Source organism: Tribolium castaneum, chromosome 3, assembly GCF_031307605.1.
Source record: "Tribolium castaneum strain GA2 chromosome 3, icTriCast1.1, whole genome shotgun sequence".
Taxonomy (NCBI): domain Eukaryota; kingdom Metazoa; phylum Arthropoda; class Insecta; order Coleoptera; family Tenebrionidae; genus Tribolium; species Tribolium castaneum.
In genome coordinates, this window is record NC_087396.1 from 16252699 (window position 1) to 16279207 (window position 26509).

Genomic DNA, 26509 nt, shown 5'->3' on the forward strand with positions numbered 1-26509 from the left:
ACTCAAACAGGAAAATGTTTTGCTGCGTTGTGGGACATATTGTTTGGTCCATTTTGTCGTATTTTAAAATCAAAATGATCAAAATAACAATTTTCAAATTTTCACTTGACAAATGACAGACAAATACCAACATCACAAACCAAATTCCCATCTTCTGTCAATTGTCAAATTTTAGACACGTACAAAAATCAAAATAAGCCTGATTTTGCCAGTATTTTGCAATTTAATGAAATAAGCTACAATTTGTTACGTTAATTAATTGCCACAAGTCGAGAAAAATGGAAGGAACACTGTTGGTATGTGCGAGTTTTATTTGTGGGGGCCCACAGTACCCGTTTTTACAGGAGCCTACGTTGTACATGGTTAAAGGAATTGCAATCCTCGACAATGACGGCAACCGTATTTTGGCTAAATATTACGATAAAAACGTTTTTCCCACGGCTAAGGAACAGAGAGCCTTTGAGAAAAATCTCTTCAATAAGACACACAGAGCTAACGCTGAAATAATCATGTTAGATGGTCTAACTTGTGTTTATCGCAGCAATGTTGATTTATTTTTTTATGTTATGGGTAGTTCGCACGAAAATGAAGTAAGTTTTTCAGTACTTTATTTATTTTTTGTTAATTATAAATCGTTTCAGTTAATTCTAATGAGCGTTTTAAACTGTCTCTATGACTCTGTTAGTCAGATTTTGCGCAAAAACGTCGAAAAGAGGGCCGTTTTGGACTCACTTGATATAGTCATGTTGGCTATGGATGAAATTTGTGATGGGGGGTGAGTTACACATATTGGATTAATGAAGAAGTTTCCCTTCACTGGCTGTTCCTGGGAACGTACCCCAATGTGGCTCCATCTGTTTTATTGTTGCATTTTTGTTTTACTAATTCATTTTGCTCTGACAACAAATAACCGTAATCCAGAGGGTGATTCTATTAAGGCATACATTAGAAACTTCTTAACTTCCAGTATAGCTAGAGTTTATACAATACACATCGACCATTCCAAATTCAGCTAAAAGTTTAATCGTACCAGAAATTAAGCCTTAAACAAATGTATGTCTGTAAATTAATATTGCCTGTTGTGTTTTATGATGTAGTTTTTTTTCTAATTATTAATAAAAGATGTTTTGTTTCCACAAATTATTTCAAAAACTTAGCTTAATGTACTAATTAACAACTATGTAGTATATGCAAAAATGCACAAAATATAGGGTGTACCTGCTGTAGGTGAGGGGATACTTTCTTCATTATGTAATTTTTTTTAACCTTTACAATGTAAGTTATTTACATATTTTTGTATTTCAGTATTATTATTGACGCTGATTCAAATTCAGTTGTGTCGCGAGTGGCTCTCAGGAACGACGATATTCCCTTGGGAGAGCAAACTGTAGCTCAGGTAACTAATGCAGTCCATTCAATTTTTTGGTGAAGCTTTTGTCATGTTATGCTAAGTGTATGAGGAAAAATTAATTATAAATATGTAATATGTAATAACAAATACGTTTATTTATAGGTAATACAGTCGGCCAAAGAGCAACTCAAGTGGTCTTTGCTTAAGTAAAGTATTTGTGTAAACTTGTAATAAATTTGTATTAGTAACTAGCAATGTTTTTTACACTTTCCTTAATTATCATTTCGTGGACACTATCAAACACTTTTTTAACATTCTGAGTGTCTGTAGCGATAGTGTGGTGGATATAAATATCCCTAGGGGGCAGCTTCTCCTCAGTTACTGTTTTTGTAATTGGATTATAATTTTTCACTGTTACTTGTATTTTCGACATTTGTGTTATCTTCTCCTCGAGGAAGGCTTTCGCATTATCCACCGCAGAACCCAGAGTTTTATTAAAATTTTTGTACTCGGGGAAGTACTTTTCCAATTTTCTCCCGTGCTCTATTTTCCTCTGGAAGAGGTCCTGTTTGTTGAGAAAAACAATCATTCCAGCCTTTCGTAAAAACCGGCTTCCACACATGTCTCTGAAAACGGACAAAGCTTCCTCAAGCCGATTTTTCGATTCATCTTCTCGTAGTGTTTGATCGAAGTCACTCGCTGCGATTATGAATAAAATTGCGTCAATTCCGTCGAAAACTTGTATCCATTTGCGGCGTTCCCCTCGCTGGCCCCCTACATCGTACATGAGGAAATTGGCGCTTCCGCCCCCGTATGTTTTAGGGACTGGGACGCTGAACTCAATCTCCGAAATGGAAGTGGTGCGAATTCGGCAAAACAGAATGTCTTGAGTTGAGGGGATGTAGTCCGGCTTCCTAATTTCGTCAATACGGTCTAAGAAACTGTTATTTATTTAAGAAACCGTTTCTTTTCACCTAAACACTTACTGTTGGGCGCTGTCTATTAACTGGTATTCGTTTGAGCGCTCGAACGTTTTTTGCACTCCTTGATCGTTCCAAAGGCTCTTCACGTTATCAAAATATTCCTATTAAAAAATATGCAATAATTATTCAATTATTAGTTCAAATTGTACCTCAGTGTATTCCTCTAGTTCTTCTGGCCCCAAATCTAAAATAAATTTGGCGCATTCTTCATTTCCGCTCTTCTCCAGTTTTACAGGAGGATTAATTTTATCCATGTTGTAAACAATATCATAGATAGACTCGTGAATATTTTGCTTGATGTATGGAATTTTTTGTTTCTTTTCTCTACATTTTAATTTTTTGGACTTACTCTTGACAAAAAAAGAAATACTCACTCGGTTGAAAATCCATTAATGTGCAAAATTTTCATTTGTTTAATGATTGTAGTTTTTCCAGATTCACCTGTACCCAAAAGTAGTAATTTGGTCGATCTTTTGAAACGTCTGTCATGTTCTCTTTCTTCATCGTTTTCTCTATTTTTGGGACGCCCACAACCAAACATTTTTATTTTTTAACCAGGTTTTCGCATACCTGGGTGGATACGTGATTATACTTTATCTGAAGTTCCCTTCAAATTACTTAATCTTATCTACTTTTTAAGAAACACTTCCATCATACATCAGATTAAAAAATAATAATATGTTAATAAAATCAATGGTTTTTATAAATAAGTACTTTGGTTGTGGCAGAGATAGTGAATAAAAGCTGGAATTACATAAAATATTTGATAAAATATTTGATTTTGAAAGTCTGCGACAAAAGTTGTCTCAACAAAATATTGATAAGGTTTTGTAAAAAGGGTTAATCTTTAAACAATCAGTAATAAAGCTGATAATGATTTAAAGACAAGTGCTTGTTGCCAAATAAGGCAAATTAAAAATCACAAAACGATCTCCAGGAGGCAACCGTTAAATTTATTTGTCAAATAAAATTTTTGTAATTGATCTTATGCGTTTATTACTAATGATAATGATAACATGTAATAATTAAGGCTACTAAAATAACTTTTTGCTTATGTTTTATTTAGGTTTTCCCAAACATAGTTCACACCCCAGTTCTGTATTAAATTCTGTAGTTCATTGTACTGTTTAATTTAGAATCTATATTTTAATGCACCTACTTGTGCAGCAACAATTTTGCAATAAAAATTAAACTAGTTTGGCGGTCATTTTTAAAGCGCGCCTGCCGATAACGCAGTTCCCAAACTTCCCCACCCTCTCTTGTTTCGATTTTTAGCAGGGAATTGACTTTCCTTCGGTTTTCCGGTAAGTTTCTCGATTTATTTCAACCATCTTCCGCTAATTTATCAAGAAAACACTATAAAATGCATCTGTGGTTACACAATTCTCCTTTTTTGGGCAACATTCGTCGAATTATCACTCTTTATACCGATAACCTTAGTTCACCGAAATGCGTTTGAATTTTTGTTTTGATTATGCAATTTGCACATTGTTCATGTTTTTCAGAACATAAAACAGAATGCCTGAAATGACGGAAGTAGAAAAACCGGTTGTTCCCGAAACCAAGCCGGAACAAAGCGCTTCGTCCACAGACAGTGAATCTGAAGATGAAATTCCTGAGCTGGAAGACGCAGGGGCTGCCAACAGCGGAACCAGCGCTTTCCCGGGGGCTGCCGCCGCTGGCCTGCCCATTGATATGGTCTCGAAGGCCAAACAGTCGCGCGGCGAGAAGAAAGCGAGGAAAATTATGTCCAAGTTGGGGCTCAAACCAGTAAGTTTATCACCTGTTTCTTGGAATGAATTGGATGAGTCATGATGATATGAACCAAGGTTTCGCTTCTATTGGCTGATTATTGCAATTCGTGATTAATTTCTTGGCAGACTGACCTTATTTTTGACATTTTTTAAGTTATTGGTCTAAAGGGCGGGTATTCAATTGTCTGCTTGTTTCAGGTGACTGGGGTGAACAGGGTGACTATTCGCAAATCAAAAAATATCCTTTTCGTTATAAACAAGCCAGATGTGTACAAGAATCCTGTCAGTGATACTTATATCGTGTTTGGTGAAGCTAAAATAGAGGATCTGTCTCAGCAGGCGCAAGTCGCTGCTGCTGAGAAATTCAAGGAAGTTAATCCTGCTGGGGAGGGAGCGTCTGGAAACCCCACGTCTGTTGCACCAATTGCTGAAGAGTCTGAGGATGAAGAGGTTGATGAGACTGGTGTTGAAGAAAAAGATGTCGAATTAGTTATGTCCCAAGCGAATGTTAGTAGAGCAAGGGCCATAAAAGCACTCAAAAATAATTCTAATGATATAGTCAACGCGATTATGGAGCTTACTATGTGATGAGTCTAATGGGGGCTTGAATTGTCACTTTTTTCATTTTAAATCTGACTCTGTTCTGAGAGTGTAAATAAATAATAAAAGTCAGTTGTGGTAGTATCATGAATTTATTTTCACTTACCCTAACTTTAGTTATTGTTATTAATGCTTAAAAATATAACAGTCACAACTAAAAGCAATATGGTTATTGAATTTTCTGATGCATTCCCTGAATTAGGGTCATCTTCATCGTTGGCGTCTTCTAGAAATTTAAACAATGACATAATTCATTAATCAGTTAGTTAAGAAGCATTTATCTGACTGAATTTACCGATTTTTTATTTTCAAATATGAATCTTTTGTACTAGATCTAATGTCGGTGTCTATTCGACTTTTTTGCCAAATGGCCTATTCGCGCATTAGCGGGATTCAGTCAGATTATTTATTTTTTAAGAATTTACTGAACCAAGTGAAAATATAAATTTATTATTATTTATAATACAAAAAAGTGCAACAAGAAGCAAAAGCAAGTTAAAACAATTAAAAAACATCAGACATTATGCTGTTGAACCAAATTTAAAATAGTTATTTGTACGCCAAGGCAATAAAATTAAATTTTTATGGCTTTTTTCTTTAAATTAAAGAGTTATGCAACCGTCGTTGCACACGCGCACATTTGGTGGTCTATGACGAGATGCATGACCACAGATATCTGAAGGTAAGGGTATAAAACGAGCTACAAATAAAACGGTCCCGTTCTTGATAGTTCCATTAATATCGTCAGAGAGCGCTGTTGTTCTACGACTGACATACAGATTACTGCCAAAGTTTTCAGTTCAGAGAAAAATATTTGGGCAGATAGGGCATTAAATTCTCAATAGTAAGACTTTATCATAAAAAGTTCAAACTTTTACCAATTTGCACTCTGTGTTTTTTCGGCCGCTACTGCTATTACTGTAACCATTTTTTTAGAATGATGTTTAGATTTATTATCAAATTTTTGTTTTATGGGGCTCTCACGTTTCAAACAACACGTGAAAAAATTGTTTTGTTCAAAATTGTCTTTCGAAAAAATATTAAACCAGAAAAAGATTTGGAAAGCTTATCACAAACACAAATACGTTTGTAGTGAAAGATTTTTTCACTTAGTCTTGACGAGTGTATAAGACTAAAGGAAAGACTGAGGCAGAAATAAAGAAGGAACGCAGAAAATGGAAAAAGCAAAACACAATTGAAATAACATTTATTTCCTTACACCTTACACAATTATCACTCAGCAAACTTACCACCAATGGGACAATTTTCTTCATTTTGCCAACACCATTCGGGTTCAAGAGCGTCCGAATTTATGCCCAAACTAATCAGTCTTTCCCTTTGCACCAAAATTCTTTGCTCGGCTTCTCTCCATGTATTCGTGGGTTCACTCCAGAGTACTTCACCTAAAGCCGCCGCTCGCGGCCACAGCCGAGTATCAACACTCGCACTATCGGCCTGTTCGGTCCAAAGAGCGGCTTCGGCCCCCAAAACTTGCCCCTTTTTATCGCCTTAAAACAACAATTACAACGTTATTCCTTAAACTAAAAGAACACTACCGGCGATTTTGGCTGGTTTATTCTCGTAGACTTTCTGCCATCCGATATATGGCGAGCACCAGTTATTACCATCGGTGACCCAGCCGGCGAAGCCGCAGTCAAAATAGAGAGCGTCATAATTACTCAAAATAACTCTGTAGCCATTATCGAGCAAATTTCTGACTTGTGGGTCGCTCCCAGTCGTCCATATTTGAATAATGTATTTATCGCTAGGTAAATTCTCGAGATACTCTTTCTGAGTCAAAGTACTCGTCCACAAAATGACAGGAATTTCTTTCCCTGCTTTTTTGTATAAACGAGTCAAGGATTCGTTCTGGAACATGTCCCAAAGCTTGATGAAATCTCCCTCAGAGCGGCCCCAACCCTTTTGGTCTTGCATCCATTGCACGATGCTGGGAGTGGAGTTCCAGCAGCCCAGGTGGACCTCGTCGCCACCCATATGGAAGAGAGGGGGTTTGAATTGCTTCAACATGTCGCCGTATAAAGCTAAAACAATCAAAAGCTTGATCTCTTTATCACTCAACGACAGCTATAATGCACTAACAATCTTTTTGATAAATCTGAACTTTAATTATTAAAACAAAAAAAGAAACGCGCTTTTGATGTTGAAATCATTCGTGTGTCTAATCAGAAAGTGGTTGGATTATGCGAGAGCGGATTAACTTGATTGGGGACTTTTAGACACAATTACTTCAAAAAGAGGAAAATGACTTTTTAGAAAAGATTTCTGTTTTTGATTTTTAACAAACAGTGTCTAGCTGGTAACAAAAGTAATCGTATCAAGAAAAAATAAATTAATACAGAAAATTAAAAAAGTTTTAATTACCTATACGTGAAAAAATAATGTCTATAAAGGGTCGCTAATAGGTCTAGATACAGCATACAGCTATATTCATAATTTTTAGCGCCCCGGTATAAATTTGCGTTTTGACTTTTCATGAAATTCATTAATTATTTTTCAGTGTTCTAATTCATTATTGACAATTTATGATAAATGATAATGTTGCTTTAGTTTCTATCACTGTATCATTTTTTAAATAATTTTTAACATATTTTAACAATTTTTTTTGTAAAAAAAAGAAACATAATAGCTGGGCATAGACACACAGATTAATCCGTGAAATCTGTAGATTTGGAACACCGCGGCTCTAACGTGCAATTTTATGTTTATCTGGAGGCGCTAAAACGGTCATTAATATAAAATAAAAATCCTCGAATAATTTTCCTAAGTACAATACCGTTTTTTCTTAAATAAACGTGTCAAATAGTTTTAACGTTAGCACTACAAGCAAATTCGTTCGTAGTAATTTTAATAGAATAAGTTGACAGTTTTTATTTTTGATTTATATGTTTTGGAAAATGTTTTGAAATGAAACCACAGAAATAGGGGCAAACACCTACCCACAACAGTTTTTGTAGATGTGGAGACAAGAGTGTAAAAACTAAGGTCAAAAAGACCACCGCTGAAATTTAGATGCTATAATTATGTAGAAAATTAAGATTTGCTTAAATATTCACCAATTTTTAGTAAGAAAGTGACAAAAATGCAAAATAATCCTGAATGAGACCAAAAGCAATCATACATAAGAGTTTGGTTGCGAGCATTTGACAAAGGAAAATAAATTTAGAATCAGAATTCCACCGAATATTTTTTTCCGTATAAACGCGTCTTTTCATTAAATTTTTTTACTATTATATCATTGTGCAATCTATCTCGTTTACTATATATTAGTAAGGAATTAATTCTGTATTGGAACTTCTGGTACTTGATAACAACGCGTCCAAAGAGTAGAAGTGCATCCAAAATCCATAAGTGTTTTTGACAAAACTTGACATAAACGTATTTTTGTGTTGGTAACATTTTAAGCCTTCTTTCTAACAACTAAATCATAGATTTTTAAAACACGCTTCCCATAGCAACGTGTTTTAAATTAAAATGTTCCAACAAAAAAAAGTCTAAAAAACACTCATGCGAAACTGCATAACTCGCATACGCTCGGTGCATAACGACAGCCCTCGAACTTTAAGCTTGTGTTTTCGCTCTCGTATTATTATTAACTATTTTTTAACAAAATTTTTAGGTACATAAACAATAAATAAACAAAATTTGTGGCTATTACGATGAGCAGCAAATATTTTTTTCACTAAAATTTTGACATAGAGAAGCATTAAAGAAGGCCGTTTAAAAAAACGAGGATTATTCATTGACTGCTATCAAATTTATACTAATATTCACATTAATTGTAAAATAAGTCTAAAAATTCAAAGAAATTGCTTTCTTCCTTTATTATAATGGCTGACCTTAAATTGACCAATCATATCCAAAAACCTAATTTTTCAATAAATCAAAAAATTTGAAGTGACTAGTTTTCTCCATATTTCTATTTGTAGGCAACCATTTTAAAGTTGTATTTAAAGTAAAATTTAAAGCCAATTGTATAGACAATAAAGAAAATCGGTTTTAAATAAATTAACATTGCATTTAATTAAAAATTTAATTGGTATTTTCACTGATTTTGTAAACAATTACTATTGAAGTATTGGAAGTGAATCCAAAAAACAGAATCTGTCTTAATCTAACTTAATAGACGGGACACTTTATACAAATTTTTAGAGTTTATTTTCAGTTTTTATGAACAGTATCTGTAAAAGTTGTTTTTTTTTAAGAACTTAGTCCCAGTGAAACTGTTTACAACATACAATTAGAGCCACATTTGTAGATAAAATTTAAAATTATGCAGCAAAAAAAGAAAAAAAAAACAAATTGATGACGGTTGGTACACAAAAAAACTTCACATTTTGATGTGAATATGTATGTAAATTTTAGAAGCCAAACTAATTTAACCTTAATATATTTTTTCCTAAATGCTGAAATATCATCTAATATCTGATAACAGTGATAACCGTAAAAATTAATAGTACCTATTATTATTATAGATAGTATAATAATTAAAATTAAAATCTGATATGAATTCAATTAATAAATCAATACATTTCTGACCCGAAAATTACCTTCAATAGCGTCGTACAGCTTCTCTTTGGTGGGGTCCAGCTGGCCACACGGCGGCTCCACACAGTAGTTCGACCAGGGCTTGGCGTTAAAACAGACCACGAAATCCGTGTTCTGCCACCCCTCACCAACGTGAGCTGGGGCGTCAAATTCCGGAATAACCCTAACACCCCTCTCCAGACCATATTCCACAATTTCAGCCACTTCTTCCGGAGCGTAAACCTTCTTGGGCGAATACGCCCCGTATTTGGTCAAATCTGGCAAACTTTCAGCAGTAAAGGGAAAGCTATGACTATCCGTGATATGCCAGTGGAAACTGTTCAGTTTCGAAGCGGCCATCCCGTCAAGTGTTCTCTTTATAACATCAACAGTGACGAAATTCCGGGAAGTATCCAGAGCTATCCCTCTGTACTGATACGCCGGCTCGTCGGTAATACTCACATCGTTGGGCATCAAAAGCTGGTCCCTGAGATCATCGTAAATGATCAATTGGTTCAGAGTCTCCAGCCCGTGCCGCCCCCCGAAGACATTATCAGCGATGATTGTGGCGTTCAGACGCCCATCGGCCGTCTCAGCGACCGTCAAAGCGTAGGATTCTTTCGTATCTAGGTTGAGTTCCTTAAGATCGGGGTCGATAAGCTTGTAATTAATTTCCAGCGTTTTTCCCCCATCTGCAAGTCTCAGTTTTCGGGGCACCAGAGCTTCGATTTGGTTTCTGAACCGTTTTGTCGCCCCCGCCATGATTTTATGCGCTGCTGTTTCAAAAGTAAGCCCCCCTGTGTTTATACTGTTGATATTGACTTTGACCAGGGTGGTCCCTACGTGGACTTCGCCGGTGGGTTTGGGCCAAAGGGCTGCGGCTTCGGAGCAAAACAGACGACATGCGGGGAGACTCAAACCTGTGGCTTCAGTGTCGGGGGTAATGGGGGCCTTCTGGCAGTAGTTGCTCTTGCATTCCCAGCGCCATGCTCCATTTAAGGCGCTACAAATCGATTATTATTTGGGGTTTTTGGGGGTGTGTTTTTACCTGATATTTTTGAGTAGCGCGAGGAAAAGTAAATATGTGGCTAATGAGTGCTTCATCTGTAAAAAAGTATTGGTTTAATGAAGTTGATGACCCCACGGGTAAACAAGATGTGGTAGAACTTGTTTGCGAATTGTTTGGGATGGTTCTGTGCGAGGATGGAGAAGATACGCGAATTTATCGTTTAGTTTATCAACAGGAGATAAAATATGTTTTGAATTGTTCATTGTTTATTTGCCACAAGTAGAAAGGTAAACTGAATACTTACTCAAGCGTTTTTTCGTATAAACTAACGTTTTACTTTAAGTTTTTTAGTGTAAGAAAAGAATTCTTGAAAGATTTAAATATTTATTACACATAAATAAGAAAATAATGTGCAACTCTTTTTCAGACGAGAAATCTGATGAAGCTGACATTAGATGACAAGATAATGACATTATTGGAAATTAATTTGTCTAGATTATCAAAACGTCAAAAAGCAACTTAATTCGAAACAGTAAATGGAAACATTAAAAAGCTCAACATCTTATTGTTCCTTTTTCATTACCTACACCACAGATTTTTACACCTATTTTTTAATTTTATGTTTTTTAATTGTGATCATTTTTCAAGAACAATTTTTTTCAAAAATTTCTTTTAGTTTTCGAGTTATTGAAAAAAACATTTTTTAATGGTATTCTATTATAACGATTTTTTGGTAAAAGATTATGCACTAAAATGACTTTTAATTGAGAATGAGAATGAGAATTTTTCAAAATTGTGGTTAACATGTTTATTTGTGTAGAAGGTTCGAATCCTGGTCCTGGCAAAAAAAATGTTTTTTTTTGTAAAAATTAATAACAAAAATAGAAGAATAACGTAGTGGACCAAGAAGTTAGTTTACCTCTGCTGTTTTGACAATAATATGAAAATTTACGCTAATTTTTATAATTCTGGTTCAGCAGTTCTCAAAATTTAGTTTTTTAATTTGAGAACGATTTTTTGGGAAAACGATGCATTTTTGATTTACAAAAATTTTACATAGTCAATTTGTCTTGCCATTCTTTATCTACCTTCAAATTTTTGCTAAACCATTCCCTAAGACGCCACAAGTTCGGAAAATCTTTGTGATAAGTACGGACCGCAATTTTAATAATTCATTTAGAAAAAACACTGGTTTAAAATAATATATTATTATACGAGTTTTATAAGACGTTATATTGGTGCACGAATTGTTTTGGAGCACAACGAAGGAGTGCTCCAATAAAATGACTGCCACAAATAAGTTTTACAAAACGAATATACCTAATATACTATTTTTTCTACTTTTTATTTTTGTTGCTTGTTTTTGTTTAGTTTAATATAATAAAATCTGTACCCTCTTAACTTTGTTAATTATTCTGGCTTTATCAATGAACGAACGACTTGACGCTGTTGACAGATCACACACTCAATTATAACAGTCTGACACCCAGTCTTGCACTCCTAATTCAACTCCTAAAAATGTACTAAAAGGGGTTGCAGAAAAGTTCACTTTGTGTAGCTACTTTCAGTTACAAAATAAATAGTTTGTGAAACCAAAGTAGAAGAACAATATTATTAGTTAGAAATAATTTTTAGAGCATAACCTTTTACCAGAAAAAATGCCGTATTAGAGTGCCACTTGAAAAAAAAATTCTTCGGCACTGTTAAAATTTACGATTTTTCTCCTGTGTAAGGAATATTTGACAACTGTTTCGCATTTCTCAATACCTCAGATTCTTTTAACAGATTTAAAGCAATTTTAAGTCTTGTTGAATCTAATTCTACGAATAAAATGTTGTATTCAACTCCTTTTCGTGTAAATCGGTTCATTTATTTCACCTCGTGGATGATTCCAATTGTGAAATAAAGCGTCCGATTTACACTCAAACTTATTAAATAAATAACTATTAATAACTCGAAAACTATAAAAATTTCGAAATTTTTTATTTATTTTTTTGAAAAATGATCACATTTTTAATTAGTGATTAGTTTTTACGTAAAGTACATAGTTCCATAATTTTGCCCCACTCTGTATGTACGTCTGTTATTTCGTTTTCTGAAAAGCATCTTCAATAGTATCATCCAATCATTACCATTATTGAAAACAATAAAAATAAGTACATTTATATCGCTAGGAAAATTTATTTATTTACCTGCAATTTGTTTTATCTGCGATAAGTCAGTAAAGTGCTCTAAGAACGTATTTCTACATAAGTGTATACATACGTCAACAGCTCCGTACTATGAATTCACATGTTATACAACTCATCTTTGTTTGAAATTATGAACGCATCCTTGAACACACAGTATTTGAAAACGGATGAAATAATTTTTGGCCCGAAACTGTTGAAACAGCGGTCGATAACTAAAATAAAACTACTCACAACAGTCGATTGTGACACTTTCATAAAACAATAATTTGTGAAAGTTACTGCAAGACCACCTACTTCTCTAATGGTAGTGTCAGCTTCAAGTTCACTGTTATATCTTCTGTCGATGGCTCTGAACCGGATTTTTACACGAAACAGAAAATAAATACCTGTTTCTTATCTATTTTTACGACAAAATGATTTTGTTGAGGGAATATCAATAAAAGTTAATAAACTAATGGCCCGTGTTATGGCAGGGAGTGGCCATAAAAGACAAACATGCAATGCAAGACGTGAAAATTTTCACAAGATTTTAAACCTCTGTTATCGATTTCCGTGGCCTTGGTAATTATTCTTATCACGTCGAGGTCCAGCCAATCCTCTCATATTCTTGCACATAACATGTAAATACAGAGGGAGAGATATATGTTAAATATTTGAAAAGGTGCACCGAGATCTGTCGTAAATAATAAAATGAAGCGTTGCTTCGTAGTTTTTATTTTCGGCGTAATCCTCGCGAGTTCATATTGTAGAGTAGGGAAATATGTTGGCAGAAAGCCCGGTGAGTGTGTTGTAATTTTCTTCATAATTAATAATCTCGCATTATTAGTTAGTGCGGCGCTCGAGAGATTCGCTTTGATAGTCATTAAGAAGTGGGATTTGTCGCTAAATTAATAAAACTGAACCAATCGTAACGTAAATAAAATATCCGCTGTTTATTATGGATGAAGTCGAGCGGGGCTTATGTTGAATCGAGTTAATTTATTTAAAACATTGGTGAAGCTTGCTACTTTGAGAGAAGCGGTCTCACTATTGTAGTGCAGTGTGGAGTTTGAATTCGGGCTGGGATGCTAACACTTGATGACAGTTGAGCGAAATTGGACCCATTCTTCCCCTAGTGCATGTCATATTTTATTTTTAACAAAAGGGAATTAACAAGAGATTGTTACTTACGAACCTCAAACGAAATTTTGGCAAGAAAAACTATTTTTTTTGCCCCTAACTCGCTAGAGGTAGAGGACGAACATTAGTAGATATTTTTCTATTAAAAAAGTCAAAAGTACTATAATAAAGATAAAAATACATGCTATAAAGATAATTATATAATTAGGTATTATCAAAGAACATTTTCTTGGAAATTATAAAAGCGATAATCATCAATTCGTGATATTGGAAAAATCGCATGAGTTCTACAGTGCGATGTTTTGTCGATTTTTACACCTAATGGTTTTTGTAATCACGAGATCGTATTGGTTTTAATTTTATTAGAAGTTTCTACAAATTCTAAATGGCTGCGTGTAGGCAAAATTATAGTACCGAACAACTACTTGAGAACTTCATTAATTGCAAAATGACCGTAGCTTTAGAAATTAATTTAACAGACGTTTGCCCGATTTGCAGGAAAATTGTTCGGCGGATTTGAAACATTTACATTTCAAGTTTTTTCTTCAAGCATGTGCTAGTTTTTAAGAGTATTTTTTCAACGTGCATTATACACGTCCGGAATGCTTCTCTTTCAGAAAGTTTCCCAATTTCCCCATTTAATGTATTCGAAAGTGCAAATAACACAAACGAAACAGCTCAACTAGGATCAACAGCAGAACTCCAGTGCTTCATCAAATATCCAACAGCGGCTTTAAATGTGAGTCCAAAAACAAATGCAACCATTTTTAGCAAAAGCTCTAGGTAAAATAAAATATTCATCTACATGCAAAACATATTTTGTAACCCGAACAAGTAATCCCAATAAAATTTAATGAGTTTGAATTAAAATTATCGATTGATGCAGGTGTTGTGGTGGAAAGTGAACTCGAGCACACTTTTGACGACGAATAACAGAACAAACACCGGCGACAAACGCTTCCAAGCGCGCTTAAAGGACGAAAACACGAACGTAAGTACTTTAAGTCGAATCTGATAGTCGATCAAAACGCAATTTCAGCATTGGTTGTTGCGAATAAAATACACGAAACCGAGCGACGCTGGCGTATACGAATGCAGGATCGAGGGAGATTTCGAAGCGAGCATTTTCGTTTTTTTGCATTTGCAAAGTAAGGAAATTTGGTTAAGGAACTTTTGAGTCAGTTAGAGTTCCAGAAGCTACCGCTGTTATACAAGGGAGCGTCCCCGACGGGACGCGGCTGGTGGAAGTTGGGACGACTCTCCGACTTAGCTGCTTTCTGGTCAACTCGATCGAATCGCCGAAGTACATTTTTTGGTACAAGGAGAACCGGATGATTAATTACGACCTGGACGACGGGGAGAGCATTCGGGAGGGCCGGCAAGGCAGCGAGCTGATTTTCCCAACCGCCAGACTCAGCCACACGGGGAATTACTCGTGTGTGCCCTCGAACGCGGACCAGGCTAATTTGTATGTAAAAGTGCAAACGAAAGTGAAGAGGAAATGCTGAGGGAATAGCAAACATGCGCGCACTGTACAGTTTTTATTAAATAAATATTTTTTACATTTACAATGATTAAATACATAATAAAATAACAGTCATAACAGGTTTTAAAACATACCTAAATTAATAACATTATGTAAAAATTTAATATAGTTTTAAATCTATAAGTATACTTATCACACAATCAGTTTTAAGTGATAAATGGAATGTGACATTTATACACATTTTTATTTACGCTATGATGTGGTTTTATGTACAGAAGCCTTTAACTTGTGACATAAAGTTTCAAAACCTCTCAACTCTTAAAAAAATCACTGCGCCACGGAAATTTATTTACAGTTTTAGTAACTAAGTTTTGGTACTTACTGGCAATTGAAATTAATTCCGATAATATAATTTGTGTTGTAATTAGTTGAACAAAATTTTCTGCCTTGTTGGCTCACTTGTCCCAAATATTTTTAATTTCTCACTACACACTCCAACAAAGTCCCTTTTTTAAAGTCAATGAAACAATAACTTTAGGCCTCTCACCGGCCTGTTATCAGTTGCAACTAGCACATGATGTTGACGATGGAGAGGACGAGCAGCCAGGACGAAGGACTGCACTGCAGCCACGACAGTCCCCTGGCGCCGTGTTGCATGGCCGCAGGATTTTCTCCTGCAAAACGTTAATTTAATAAAAATCCTGCTGTGATGGAATTGTTTTTACCGTTCAGTATGTGCACATAAGTGCTCGCAGGTTGAGCATTGCTAGGAACACAAGAGTAGTTTCCGGAATGGTGTGTTGCAGCACTGGTGATTGTTAGGATGCTGGTTTTTTCGGATAGGGTGGTTGTGACGTTGATCCCTCGATCCACGTCGTAGTTAATCATGCGATTGTTGTGATACCAGAACACGTAAGTTGGCAGTTCGGTGCTTTGTAAGACGTTGCATTGAAGACGTAGACCTGAGCCGGGTTTCAGGTATTTTTCAGAGGGTCCCTGAATTTCAGCGCGCGCCTCTGAAAGGAAGAGATATTTGACTCGGGAATAGCAGCTTTTGCCGGAATGAACAAAAGCAAAAACCTGATCAGGGAGGCAATGTTTTAATAAATTTATCTATGAACTGAACTTTTTGTTTTATTAAGAGCAATCAGTGAATTAAATTTTTTGTCGTACAAAAAACGGTATCTGCGGGAAGTTATTTTTAATAATAACGCCTTCGGAGAGATCTTGCATCTGCTATCTCGGAATTTAAATTTAGCGTGTCAGTGGTAAGACACCGAAAGAAAATAAATGTTGGCGAGCGTTTGTCAGTCGTGCATCAAAGCCATGAATTACTTTAATGTGCAATTTTTTCTGAAAGCCTCCCTATACATTTCAATCTCTCTAAAGCGTTCGGCGTCACCCTTTTTGAATAATTTATTCATTAATACAAGCTAGACGACTTACCGACGACATTAAGGTGAATAAAAATGCTAGTGGGCGGATGGGAAGACACTTGGCATTCATACAAGCCAGCGTCCCTATTTTGTACATATCTGATTTGGAGCGTCCAATCCTGAAAAAAGCATAAATTCGATGTAAAAAGCTTTCCGGAGGAGACACAACAATGAGGTTACACTACACGAGGTGAAAACCCGTCCTATTCTCCTGTTTAAAATTTCAATAAACTTCACTTGAAAGTCAATAGCTATAATACGTTTGAGGGTATTTGGGGCGGAACTCGCCTTTATATACGTAAATGGTTCGATAATGAAACTTTTAAAATATAATGAATGGACTTTTGTTACAAAGCGAAGATGCGACAAGGATTCAAATTCTCGTCATAAAGTCCATATTAAATTGTTTAATTGGAAGATGTAACCCAATTTACGCGAAAACCTACGCCGTTTGCTTTAATAATAACACGTTTGCATTATCTGATGGAAATGCTTTGTATGTCCGTCAAACATAAAGGCAAAATAACACAATTATGTACACTGCCGGGTATCGAGATTCTAATCTACCGTACAAATGCAATAACCTTTTGCAAATAATTGCAATCATTAAACCTAAAATTACAAGGCTTGCACACATTGTACGAGATTTTGCTGGACCGTAGCTACAAACAAAATACTCATGCAATATTGCTGTAATTGTTAAACATGATCAAATAAATTGACACAATCATTAAAAAAACAGAATGGTTTATTAATAGACAGACTGAAAAAATATTCTCTTTCGTGCATAAGTGGCAAAATAAATACTAATACACAAAAAATCTTATGTTAGGTATTTTGTTAAAACTAAGGCTGTTCCGTCTAAACCCCACATTGTATTGTATTGGGGAGTTCTAATAATCATAGGCATCTGAAAATTTGTGTACAAACATAATCTTTCAGGAAATATTTTCAAGATGGCAGCTCTTCCGGTTATATCGGATGTGGCTATTAGCTTCCTTATTTTAAATGGAAAGCTATATTTTTAATACGTTTTTGGATTACTAGAGTTATTTAAAAGTTGCTTTTATAAACTGTCCCTATACCTAAATTTAGCCGTTTATGAAATATACCTTTTGTAATCATTTTTTCGGATTTGCACCTTTCAGTTCAAAAACCGATAACTCTGCCATTTTTAAAAATTTGGAAATATTTTTCAGCTCATTTGATCTTTCCTGTGGTGTTTTTAAATTGCTAAAAAAGAATAACAAATTCCTTATTTTTAAAGTTAAGTTTGCAGAACTTTAAGCACCCATAACAATTTTTTTTCAAATGAAATGCCAAACGTTTTATTTTACTAAATGGTAGAGAATTTAATTCTGCGTCGGTCTGTATTATCATTCCCTATACTTATGTTTAATAGTTTTCAAGGTACAATGACTTTTTGTTGGGAATGAGAAATTCATTAGTCATAGGTCTATTCTCATACTTTGCCATAGAAACGAATGAAAAAATGTGAGAAATTAAAGTTTTTTAAACAAATATTTAATGAATTTATATAATTTTTAGGGGATTGATAACACAAGTTTGAACAGAGTTTATCGATAATTTTGAGTGAATTCTATAAGATATGGATATTTCATTTTAAATTATTTTGTTTACATGATCTTTAATGTTGAGTGGGTTTAATTATGGTACTTAAACATCAATAAACGGTTATCTTATAATCTAGATTTTTATCTCGAAATTATTAAATTTTTGTTAGTTTTCTTGCTTTTTTCAAACCTTGTAGCTTTAATGTTTTTTAATTATTATTGGTAGAAGGTCTTCATTTCTATTGCATCAAATTTTGAAATCTTTTCCATTTTAATTGATTTGTTTATAGTCTTAAATAATTACATCATAACATCATACAACTTATCTTACTCATACCTACTCTAAAAATTGTGGGGATAAGTACGAGTATGTACTATTTTTTGGAGGTTCTATTTTTAACTAGCGATTATTATGAGTTTAGAATTTTTCACACTCAGGTGATTTGTTGTTTAAGAAATTGATATTGTTTTTGATAAAATAAGCATACTGATGGCCGGTTTGTAACTTAAAAGCGTCATTAATTTACTCTGCATTAAATACGTGATTAATTGATCACGTGAACAAATTAAACCAATTTGTTTAGTCTATTCGTGTTGTTAACTTTTAACAACGTGTTAAATTTTAATGGAGCTTTCTACAGCGTGCTTAAAAACTGACGCACCAACTCAATAGTGTGTGGTAGAGAACTGGTTACATATAAAGGTAAAAATAGTAAAAAAATTCTTTGTATTAAAGTTATTTATAAATAACTTTAGATAAATGATATGTGGCAACGTTGTGTAACAGTCATAATCGCAATAGAATTTTATCAAACACAATAAGTTTGTAGCTTCAGATTTTTTAAAATATGACTTTAGGATTTTTTTTAAGATTTTTTTTGTAATCTGCACTTGCTTCTCAATAACGTACCACTGAGTTGGTGCGCCAGTTTTTGAGCACGCTGTATAAACCGACCCTTTATGTTAGGTACGTTTATAGTTCTTTCTCAAAATTTAAATTTTTGCCAATATTTATGTAATGACTGTAAACCGTTCACTTTGTAGAAGTAGTAAAATTATAACATTTATTCATGTTCATGAGTTCATTACTTCAAAGTAAGTTTTAAATGCATTTAAATTATTTAATTGGTAGCGAGTGGCTATCCCTTTTTTCCTTGCAACTAGTTTACTGAATGAATTTTTCTTTGAATCAAAGGGACTATTTCATTGCAATCGCGTAGCGCATTGCTCTATCAGTATTTAAGACTAGAATAAACAAGTCGAGTTGAATTCACTCTGGTCCGAATAAAAACCACTTTTCCGAATAGAAGTGAATCTAGCGGCGAGAGCAAAAAGAGCAATCTCGTTAAAAAGGCTTTTACGTGGGCTCTTTTGTCACTCGTGTAGGCCCACCACAAAAGACAACTAAACACGTCTAGATCACTTTGCGATGCATTTATTTAATTCCAATTTATTTTCTTGCATGGCGGCGCTTCGGCCGCTATCTCCGGCGAACATTCGACCGACTGTTTTCCACTTAATCGAATTTTCACACACCTGAATAGGCCTCACTTCCATCCTTCTTATGCAGTGTCACCAAAGTGTTGTAATATAACCGACACGAGTGTAAAACGTTTTTAAATTACGCCATCGATCATAAACATCTTAAAAGCCCACCGACGTTTCCTGAAGAAACTGATGAAAAATTTCGGAAACAAGACGTCGCAACGTCATGAATAAAACATTCACGGTTTATGTTTAAGTATTCGAGATTAAGTAATGAAAACGGAAGCTGTAAACTTTTTACTCACCCCGGAGTGTTGCAGATGTATAGCTTGGAACCTCTCGTCACTGCTGTATGTTGTTAAGCCGACTGTGAGTAAATGATAATCCTTTCTTCTAATCCACGAGACCTAAAACATTCGAATTTATCATTGAGGAAGCCGCAAGCACGTGCTTGATTTGAAGAATTAGCGCTATTGTTTCCACGAGCTCTTGGCTTTTTGCTTAAGAGGATAGGCGGTTAATCATTAACGTGCCACCGCAGATGAAAGCTCTACACTTTAAATGCCCAATAAGGACCACACGCAAAAACAGGGACTCTCTAAAAAATACCACCGTCATTTTTGCCACCTTGAACACTTTAGCAACAAAAAACTTACACCGAAAAGTGCTGAAAATTGAGCAATATTCTGTATTCGACAATTTTATAATAAATCGTACGTGTTCTTCAATTACTTTTTGATTTTAAAATTACATACTCCTAAACCTAAAACATTTATCTTAGAAAAATCATAATGTATTAAATTTTTAATTAAAAGAAGTGAACATTTTTGTCTTGTTTCAATCGATTAGACAACTATTTTCTGCTCTAAAGTTGACAAAACCTTTCGTTCTTTTAATAAATTTAGTAATAACTACACTAATTATAGATGGGTATTATAGGTATTCATTTATTACTACAGTAAAATTTCTCAACAACGGACACCGCTGGGGAATCTTTTTTTGTCCGTTGTTGAGAGGTGTCCACTAATGGGAGGTGAGAAATTCCTAAAACCTCACTTTTAACATATTTCAATAAGAGATAATTTATCTTAGAAAAATCATAATGTATTAAATTTTTAATTAAAAGAAGTGAACATTTTTGTCTTGTTTCAAACGATCAGACAACTATTTTCTGCTCTAAAGTTGAAAAAACCTTTCGTTCTTTTAATAAATTTAGTATTAACTACACTAATGGGAGGTGAGAAATTCCTAAAACCTCACTTTTAACATATTTCAATAAGAGATAATTTATCTTAGAAAAATCATAATGTATTAAATTTTTAATTAAAAGAAGTGAACATTTTTGTCTTGTTTCAAACGATCAGACAACTATTTTCTGCTCTAAAGTTGAAAAAACCTTTCGTTCTTTTAATAAATTTAGTATTAACTACTCTAATTATAGATGGGTATTATAGGTATTTAGTTATTATTACAGTAAAATCTCTCAACAACGGACACCGCTGGGGAATCTTTTTTGTCCGTTATTGAGAGGTGTCCACTAATGGGAGGTGAGAAATTCCTAAAACTTTACTTTTAACACATTTTAATAAGAGATAATTTATCTTAGAAAAATCATAATGTATTAAATTTTTAATTAAAAGAAGTGAACATTTTTGTCTTGTTTCAAAAGATTAGACAACTATTTTCTGCTCTAAAGTTGACAAAACTTTTCGTTCTTTTAATAAATTTAGTAATAACTACACTAATTATAGATGGGTATTATGGGTATTCATTTATTATTACAGTAAAATCTCTCAACAACGGACACCGCTGGGGAATCTTTTTTGTCCGTTATTGAGAGGTGTCCACTAATGGGAGGTGAGAAATTCCTAAAACTTTACTTTTAACACATTTTAATAAGAGATAATTTATCTTAGAAAAATCATAATGTATTAAATTTTTAATTAAAAGAAGTGAACATTTTTGTCTTGTTTCAAAAGATTAGACAACTATTTTCTGCTCTAAAGTTGACAAAACTTTTCGTTCTTTTAATAAATTTAGTAATAACTATACTAATTATAGATGGGTATTATGGGTATTCATTTATTATTACAGTAAAATCTCTCAACAACGGACATCGCTGGGGAATCTTTTTTTGTCCGTTGTTGAGAGGTGTCCACTAATGGGAGGTGAGAAATTCCTAAAACTTTACTTTTAACACATTTTAATAAGAGATAATTTATCTTAGAAAAATCATAATGTATTAAATTTTTAATTAAAAGAAGTGCACATTTTTGTCTAGTTTTAAACAATTAGACAACTATTTTCTGCTCTAAAGTTGACAAAACCTTTTGTTCTTTTAATAAATTTGGTAATATCTACACTAATTATAGATGGGTATTATAGGTATTCATTTATTATTACAGTAAAATCTCTCAACAACGGACACCGATGGGGAATCTTCGTTTGTCCGTTGTTGAGAGGTGTCCAGTCATGGGAGGTGGAAAATTTTAATACAAGTTTTGTTGCGTTCCTACAAAAATATCCGTTTTGAAGAGGTGTCCATTAAGGGAGGTTTCACTGTATTTCTTGTACGGTTTGAAGAGATGGTAATTTTTGGCAAGAAAATGAGTTGGAGCTTTATTAGTATTGTTATTTGAAAGACGCATAAAAAGCAAATGAGACGGTGAATTTATGATGTGTTTCGGTTAGCCATTACGTCCCCGTCGAAAACTTATTCCAAACAAATAACAAAAGTAATTTAAATTTACCTTTAAAAACCCATTTGGCTTCATAAAAACGACTTTAAAACGGGCACCGCCCGCTAAATGGCTAATATTCCCGTGTTCATTTTATTTTGATTATGAAAGCCGAAAATAGATTGAGTTTCGAGTTTTGATATGAAAAATTAAACGAAAAGTCAACAAGAGTTGTTTTTATTTGCAGCGAGCCATTCGAACGGCTGTGTTAATAATTATTTTCGATGCGTTTGCGAAAGATTATATCCCGCGGGCGCTTTTAGGTCAAGCAATCATCCGGAGTACCTGTTTGAATAAGAAAAACTATTACTTACCATCCCATCTCCTATATTGTTGACTACACACGGTATTAGAGCCGTTGACCCTGTTTGAGATGTCACGACCGTGCTATTTTCGGTCGCAAAGTGAACTGGAGGACTCTCGACGGGAGAAAACGAAGCTCCGAGCTCATTTAGTTCATCTCCGAGGTCCGCTTCAGGATCTGAAATCAATCACGATTCGACATGAGACGGGGAATTTTTAACAAGTTTGAATATTTCATCGCAAAACAATGGCTCTTGGACAGTTTGCGAATGAAATTGGGGCGGGTTCGGTTAACGACCACTTTAAATTCCTGCCTCTCTGATGATTAGGCTCGCTTCCTGCTTCAGGTGCAGTCCGACATCTGCACGGGAGATTATAAATGCGCTTTCGCCCCCTTATCTTAAATATTTTATAGCGGATTAAGTCGAGGAAAATCCACAGTCGTGACCTACATAACGGCCAAGTGTTCGGGAACAGGATACGAAATGGATTTGTTAATACACCTGGAAAGTTTTTCTCATTTTTTTAAAGACTTTACGGCCACAATAAATTTGATAAGTTCGGTGATTCGCTAAATAAAAACTCAAACTCGGCTTAAAACTTTACGTTTTTGATGTAATAATTGATACTGGCTGCTTTTACGAGAATAGAATTATTATGAGTGGTAAAAGGGAAGAGAAAAAACGGATGAACATTCAGGTGAGAGGTCCGGAAATGGGAGTAATCTAACTGGTAACCTTTTAAATTAAAATTGGTTCACTACTTTATTTCATTCCTCTTTCCGCAGCTTTTAAGCTTAACGAAGCAGATAAATTCGTAATTAGCCTTCAAAACACTATCGCGCGTATTGTAATTAACCTGCCATGGGGTCTGTATGGAACCAGACGGTTGTTCATTTGACTTTAAGATATTTCGAGTTATCTGCAATTACGGTAATCATGAAATAAAGCATGATAAGAGCCGGAATAAAATGCACAATTTCATATTTGAGTGCAACTGCATTTTTACTGCAAGTTTTACTGCCAAAAATATTGCAAAATAGAGTCGTCGTCAATGGAACTAAAGCAGATTGATAGCTACAGAGTGGATTGTAAAATATTTAGTAGTACCTATATAACTGAGGGAAATTGAAGGATTAATAATATTTAAGACAAAATATGCTCGACCACAATTTATTTATATGCACATAAACCTTAAAACATTTGTTTTAAGTTTAATTAAAAACATGTCGTTTTGGGTTCTCACTACGGATATCTAAAGGCTAGGATACGAAACGACGTATAAATAAAACGATCCTATCTCGATAGTTCCGTTAATGTTGACAGAGAGCGCAGGTGTTCTAGCAATGAATTTGAAAAAAATGGTTGTATTTGGATAACGGTTAACACATAGCCAACAAAAAAATACAGGCAGATAGAGCATAAATTCTCGCCAGGAGGACATGAACATAAAGCTAAAATTTTATCTAAATTTATATTTACAAAATTTCAAACTTTTACCAAATTGCACCCAGCGCCATATTTTTCAAAACGCTGCAAATACTGTTTCAGATAGAAAAAAAATGTTAGAATGAAAGTTGTAGATTTACAGTATATATTTTCTACTCAGGTTGTAGAAGGAGACAGTTTTTTAGAATGCGTTCACTGCTGTATTTAATTCAGAAAATTATTTTGAAAACTGAAAAAACCTACTCTTCTTTGAAAATTATTTTCCGTCAACAATAAGTGTTAAAAGAAAAATAAAATACTTTTGGCCCTGAAGTAGACTCTTAGGAATAAAGAATTATTCTTATTGTTGAAGGAAAAAAATGTTAAAAGAGTATTAGATTTTTATCGGATTTTTTTTTCAGTTTTCAGAATTTTTTTCGGAATCCTCAACCGCATTTTAAAAAGTTTCTTCCCTAGAGCCCGAGTCGAAGAATGTATCCTGTAAAAGAGTTTTAAAAATGCTACAGATTTTTTTGGGCAACCCATTCGCTTATATTTGTTTGAACATTATATTTGATAAAAAATAAGTTTCATGTTTCATCCGTAAGCAGACGGGTCCAGGACGGCCTTAATTCGGAACTTACACAAGTATTAAAAAGTAAACTTTGAAATTTAGAAATTAATTAAAACAATTATACAATGATATGAAGTACAATAAAAATAAGAAACCTTAAATGTCTACATCCAGTATGAGCTTACTTTCATTTTAATTAGAGTTTTGTATCTATTAAAATTTTCAAGTAAAACCAATATTTGAACTTTAATCAATATTTTCAAAACTAGGTATTAGTTTGTAAAGCTTTTCAGTAATTTCACAGACTTAATACTTGAAACGTTTGATGCATTTTTACGGAAGTGTTGCCTGATAATGATTAATGAGCGACTCAGTTTTTTCAAAAAGGTTTTCCGGAGACTTCCCGCAATTTTCCGGTATCCGGCCGAGCTGCTCGAATCATTTTACATAAGGCGGGGTTATTTTGCCAGAATCTGTTGCCGTCTAAAATGTGAAACGATAGTTTTCTTGGACGTAAAGTGTTGGAAAAGTTGGAAATCGACAGCGAGTTTAAAGTCTCGTTTTGTTTGTTTTTTTAGCCAGAGTCCAGATCTGCAACATTTTGAAATATGTCCTTTAAGCAATTGTTCTTCCACTTTGCAGTGACATTAAGCCACATAACGACAGTCAATATTTCAGAATCCGGTCAGTCCTTTAGGAAAAATGCAAGCCCGTCTCAGACTTGGAGGAGGTCCAAAATCCTCCCGGTGAATTATTTCGCGTATCAACCGAGCGAAACTTTACAAAATAACATGTCCTGAATTAAATTAGCTCGAGGGCAATTCCGAATAGCCCACAGTCAAGTGATGACAGCACTTCATATAGTTGATGAATTAGACGCGGTTGAGGTTACGGCGATTTGTAACACAAGTAGCAATGATTAAACACGCCCTGACACGACCCGAATAAATATCAAACTTCCAAGGGTCGAAGACACGTGTGCTGAAATCAATCCGATTTTAAAAGCCTCGCTTTATATAATTATAGGTGTGTGAAATGAATCTCAAGGAGGTTTAAGTTAATTAACGCTAAAGTCGGAAATTTGAGCTTTGGAAATTTTATGCCGCGGAATCGAATGAAAGTGTGGGGCAACACGAGACATGCTTAAGTAAATTTAAATAATGAAAGAAATACCAAGTCGTAAAGTGAAATGTTTAAATGGCCTCGAGAAGTTTCAATCGGTGTAATGCTCCTATTGTTGCCGGCTTTAGAAAGCTCTTTTTGATCTAAGATCTTCATTTCCTCATCACGTCGACAACCTAATTTATCGCTGTTAATGGAGATATAGCGCAGTTTTCTATCACCTATTTTACGCCTATGATGCACCGAAATTTAGGATACGAAACACTATTTTTGCTTCAATCATCAAACTACAACATAATCACTAAGAGCTTCTATCGAAGTATCGATAAATACAGGGCTGTTTTGTCTAAACCACACGTTAGAAATATTGGTAGTTCTAACAACGATAGTCATCTGAAAATTTGAATGCATCCATAATTTCTTAAGTCCGGCGCTATAAAAGTATTTTCAAGATGGTGATACTTTCAGTTATTCCGAACAAAAAGTGAAAAATTAATTTGTTGTTTCACTTTTGGTGGATGCGCCGGGCAATAATTTATACACGCTGTTCCGTCTAAACACCACATTAGAAGTATTGCGAATTCTAATAACGATAATCATCTAAAAATTTGTGTACAACCTTAATCTCTTATGTCCCACTCAATGATAATATTTTCAAGATGGCAGCACTTCCGGTAATACCGGAAATCGCTATCAACTTCTTTACTTTAAATAAAAAGCTTAAATAAAAATTTAAGCGTTTTTGGATTACAAGAGTTATTTTAAATAGTTTATAGACCGTAATTATCAATGTACAAACGATTCTTAGCTT

General features: G+C 34.3%; 6 protein-coding genes across 14 annotated transcripts in view; 3 read left to right on the top strand and 3 right to left on the bottom strand.

Annotated features, from left to right (window-relative positions):
- The first annotated feature begins 132 nt into the window (after positions 1-132).
- Positions 133-1599, top strand: zetaCOP (Coat Protein (coatomer) zeta). The gene is made up of 5 exons (XM_008197383.3): positions 133-296; positions 345-590; positions 642-775; positions 1306-1396; positions 1514-1599. Exons 1-5 carry the CDS (start codon positions 279-281, stop codon positions 1559-1561), a joined length of 537 nt encoding a protein of 178 aa, XP_008195605.1. The 5' UTR covers positions 133-278; the 3' UTR covers positions 1562-1599.
- Galphaf (G protein alpha subunit f) lies at positions 1482-2984 on the bottom strand. Its single transcript, XM_965649.5, has 4 exons — positions 2709-2984; positions 2484-2658; positions 2338-2435; positions 1482-2292 (listed from the first exon to the last, which is right to left on the bottom strand). Exons 1-4 carry the CDS (start codon positions 2873-2875, stop codon positions 1593-1595), a joined length of 1140 nt encoding a protein of 379 aa, XP_970742.2. The 5' UTR covers positions 2876-2984; the 3' UTR covers positions 1482-1592.
- A 524-nt stretch (positions 2985-3508) lies between these two features.
- Positions 3509-4772, top strand: Nacalpha (Nascent polypeptide associated complex protein alpha subunit). Its single transcript, XM_965582.5, has 3 exons — positions 3509-3638; positions 3840-4104; positions 4287-4772. Exons 2-3 carry the CDS (start codon positions 3853-3855, stop codon positions 4674-4676), a joined length of 642 nt encoding a protein of 213 aa, XP_970675.1. The 5' UTR covers positions 3509-3638; positions 3840-3852; the 3' UTR covers positions 4677-4772.
- On the bottom strand, positions 4184-12865 carry Hexo1 (Hexosaminidase 1). Of its 4 annotated transcripts, none has more exons than XM_008197335.3 (6): positions 12729-12865; positions 10282-10337; positions 9257-10236; positions 6245-6730; positions 5939-6196; positions 4184-4914 (listed from the first exon to the last, which is right to left on the bottom strand). In XM_008197335.3, exons 2-6 carry the CDS (start codon positions 10335-10337, stop codon positions 4802-4804), a joined length of 1893 nt encoding a protein of 630 aa, XP_008195557.3. In that variant the 5' UTR covers positions 12729-12865; the 3' UTR covers positions 4184-4801.
- Positions 12866-12982: 117 nt separating this feature from the next.
- Positions 12983-15156, top strand: LOC659108 (uncharacterized). 2 transcript variants are annotated; one of them, XM_015981842.2, is made up of 6 exons: positions 13069-13212; positions 13261-13517; positions 14171-14292; positions 14440-14544; positions 14593-14701; positions 14748-15156. In XM_015981842.2, the coding sequence occupies exons 2-6, from the start codon at positions 13499-13501 to the stop codon at positions 15059-15061; spliced, it is 669 nt and encodes a 222-aa protein (XP_015837328.1). In that variant the 5' UTR covers positions 13069-13212; positions 13261-13498; the 3' UTR covers positions 15062-15156. The 2 variants fall into 2 exon arrangements, with proteins under 2 accessions (XP_008195603.1, XP_015837328.1); XM_008197381.3 differs by lacking the exon at positions 13261-13517 and having other exon boundaries at positions 12983-13212.
- Positions 15082-26509, bottom strand: part of LOC659026 (zwei Ig domain protein zig-8) — a 64448-nt gene continuing 53020 nt past the window's right edge. For all 5 annotated transcript variants that reach the window (XM_015981838.2, XM_015981840.2, XM_008197380.3 and 2 more), the window contains 5 exons: positions 22587-22753; positions 19840-19941; positions 16486-16594; positions 15765-16055; positions 15082-15713 (listed from right to left, as the gene is read on the bottom strand). In XM_015981838.2, the coding sequence (XP_015837324.1) occupies positions 15607-15713; positions 15765-16055; positions 16486-16594; positions 19840-19941; positions 22587-22753 (776 nt within the window). In that variant the 3' untranslated portion in view covers positions 15082-15606. The remainder of the gene's footprint in view (positions 15714-15764; positions 16056-16485; positions 16595-19839; positions 19942-22586; positions 22754-26509) is intronic.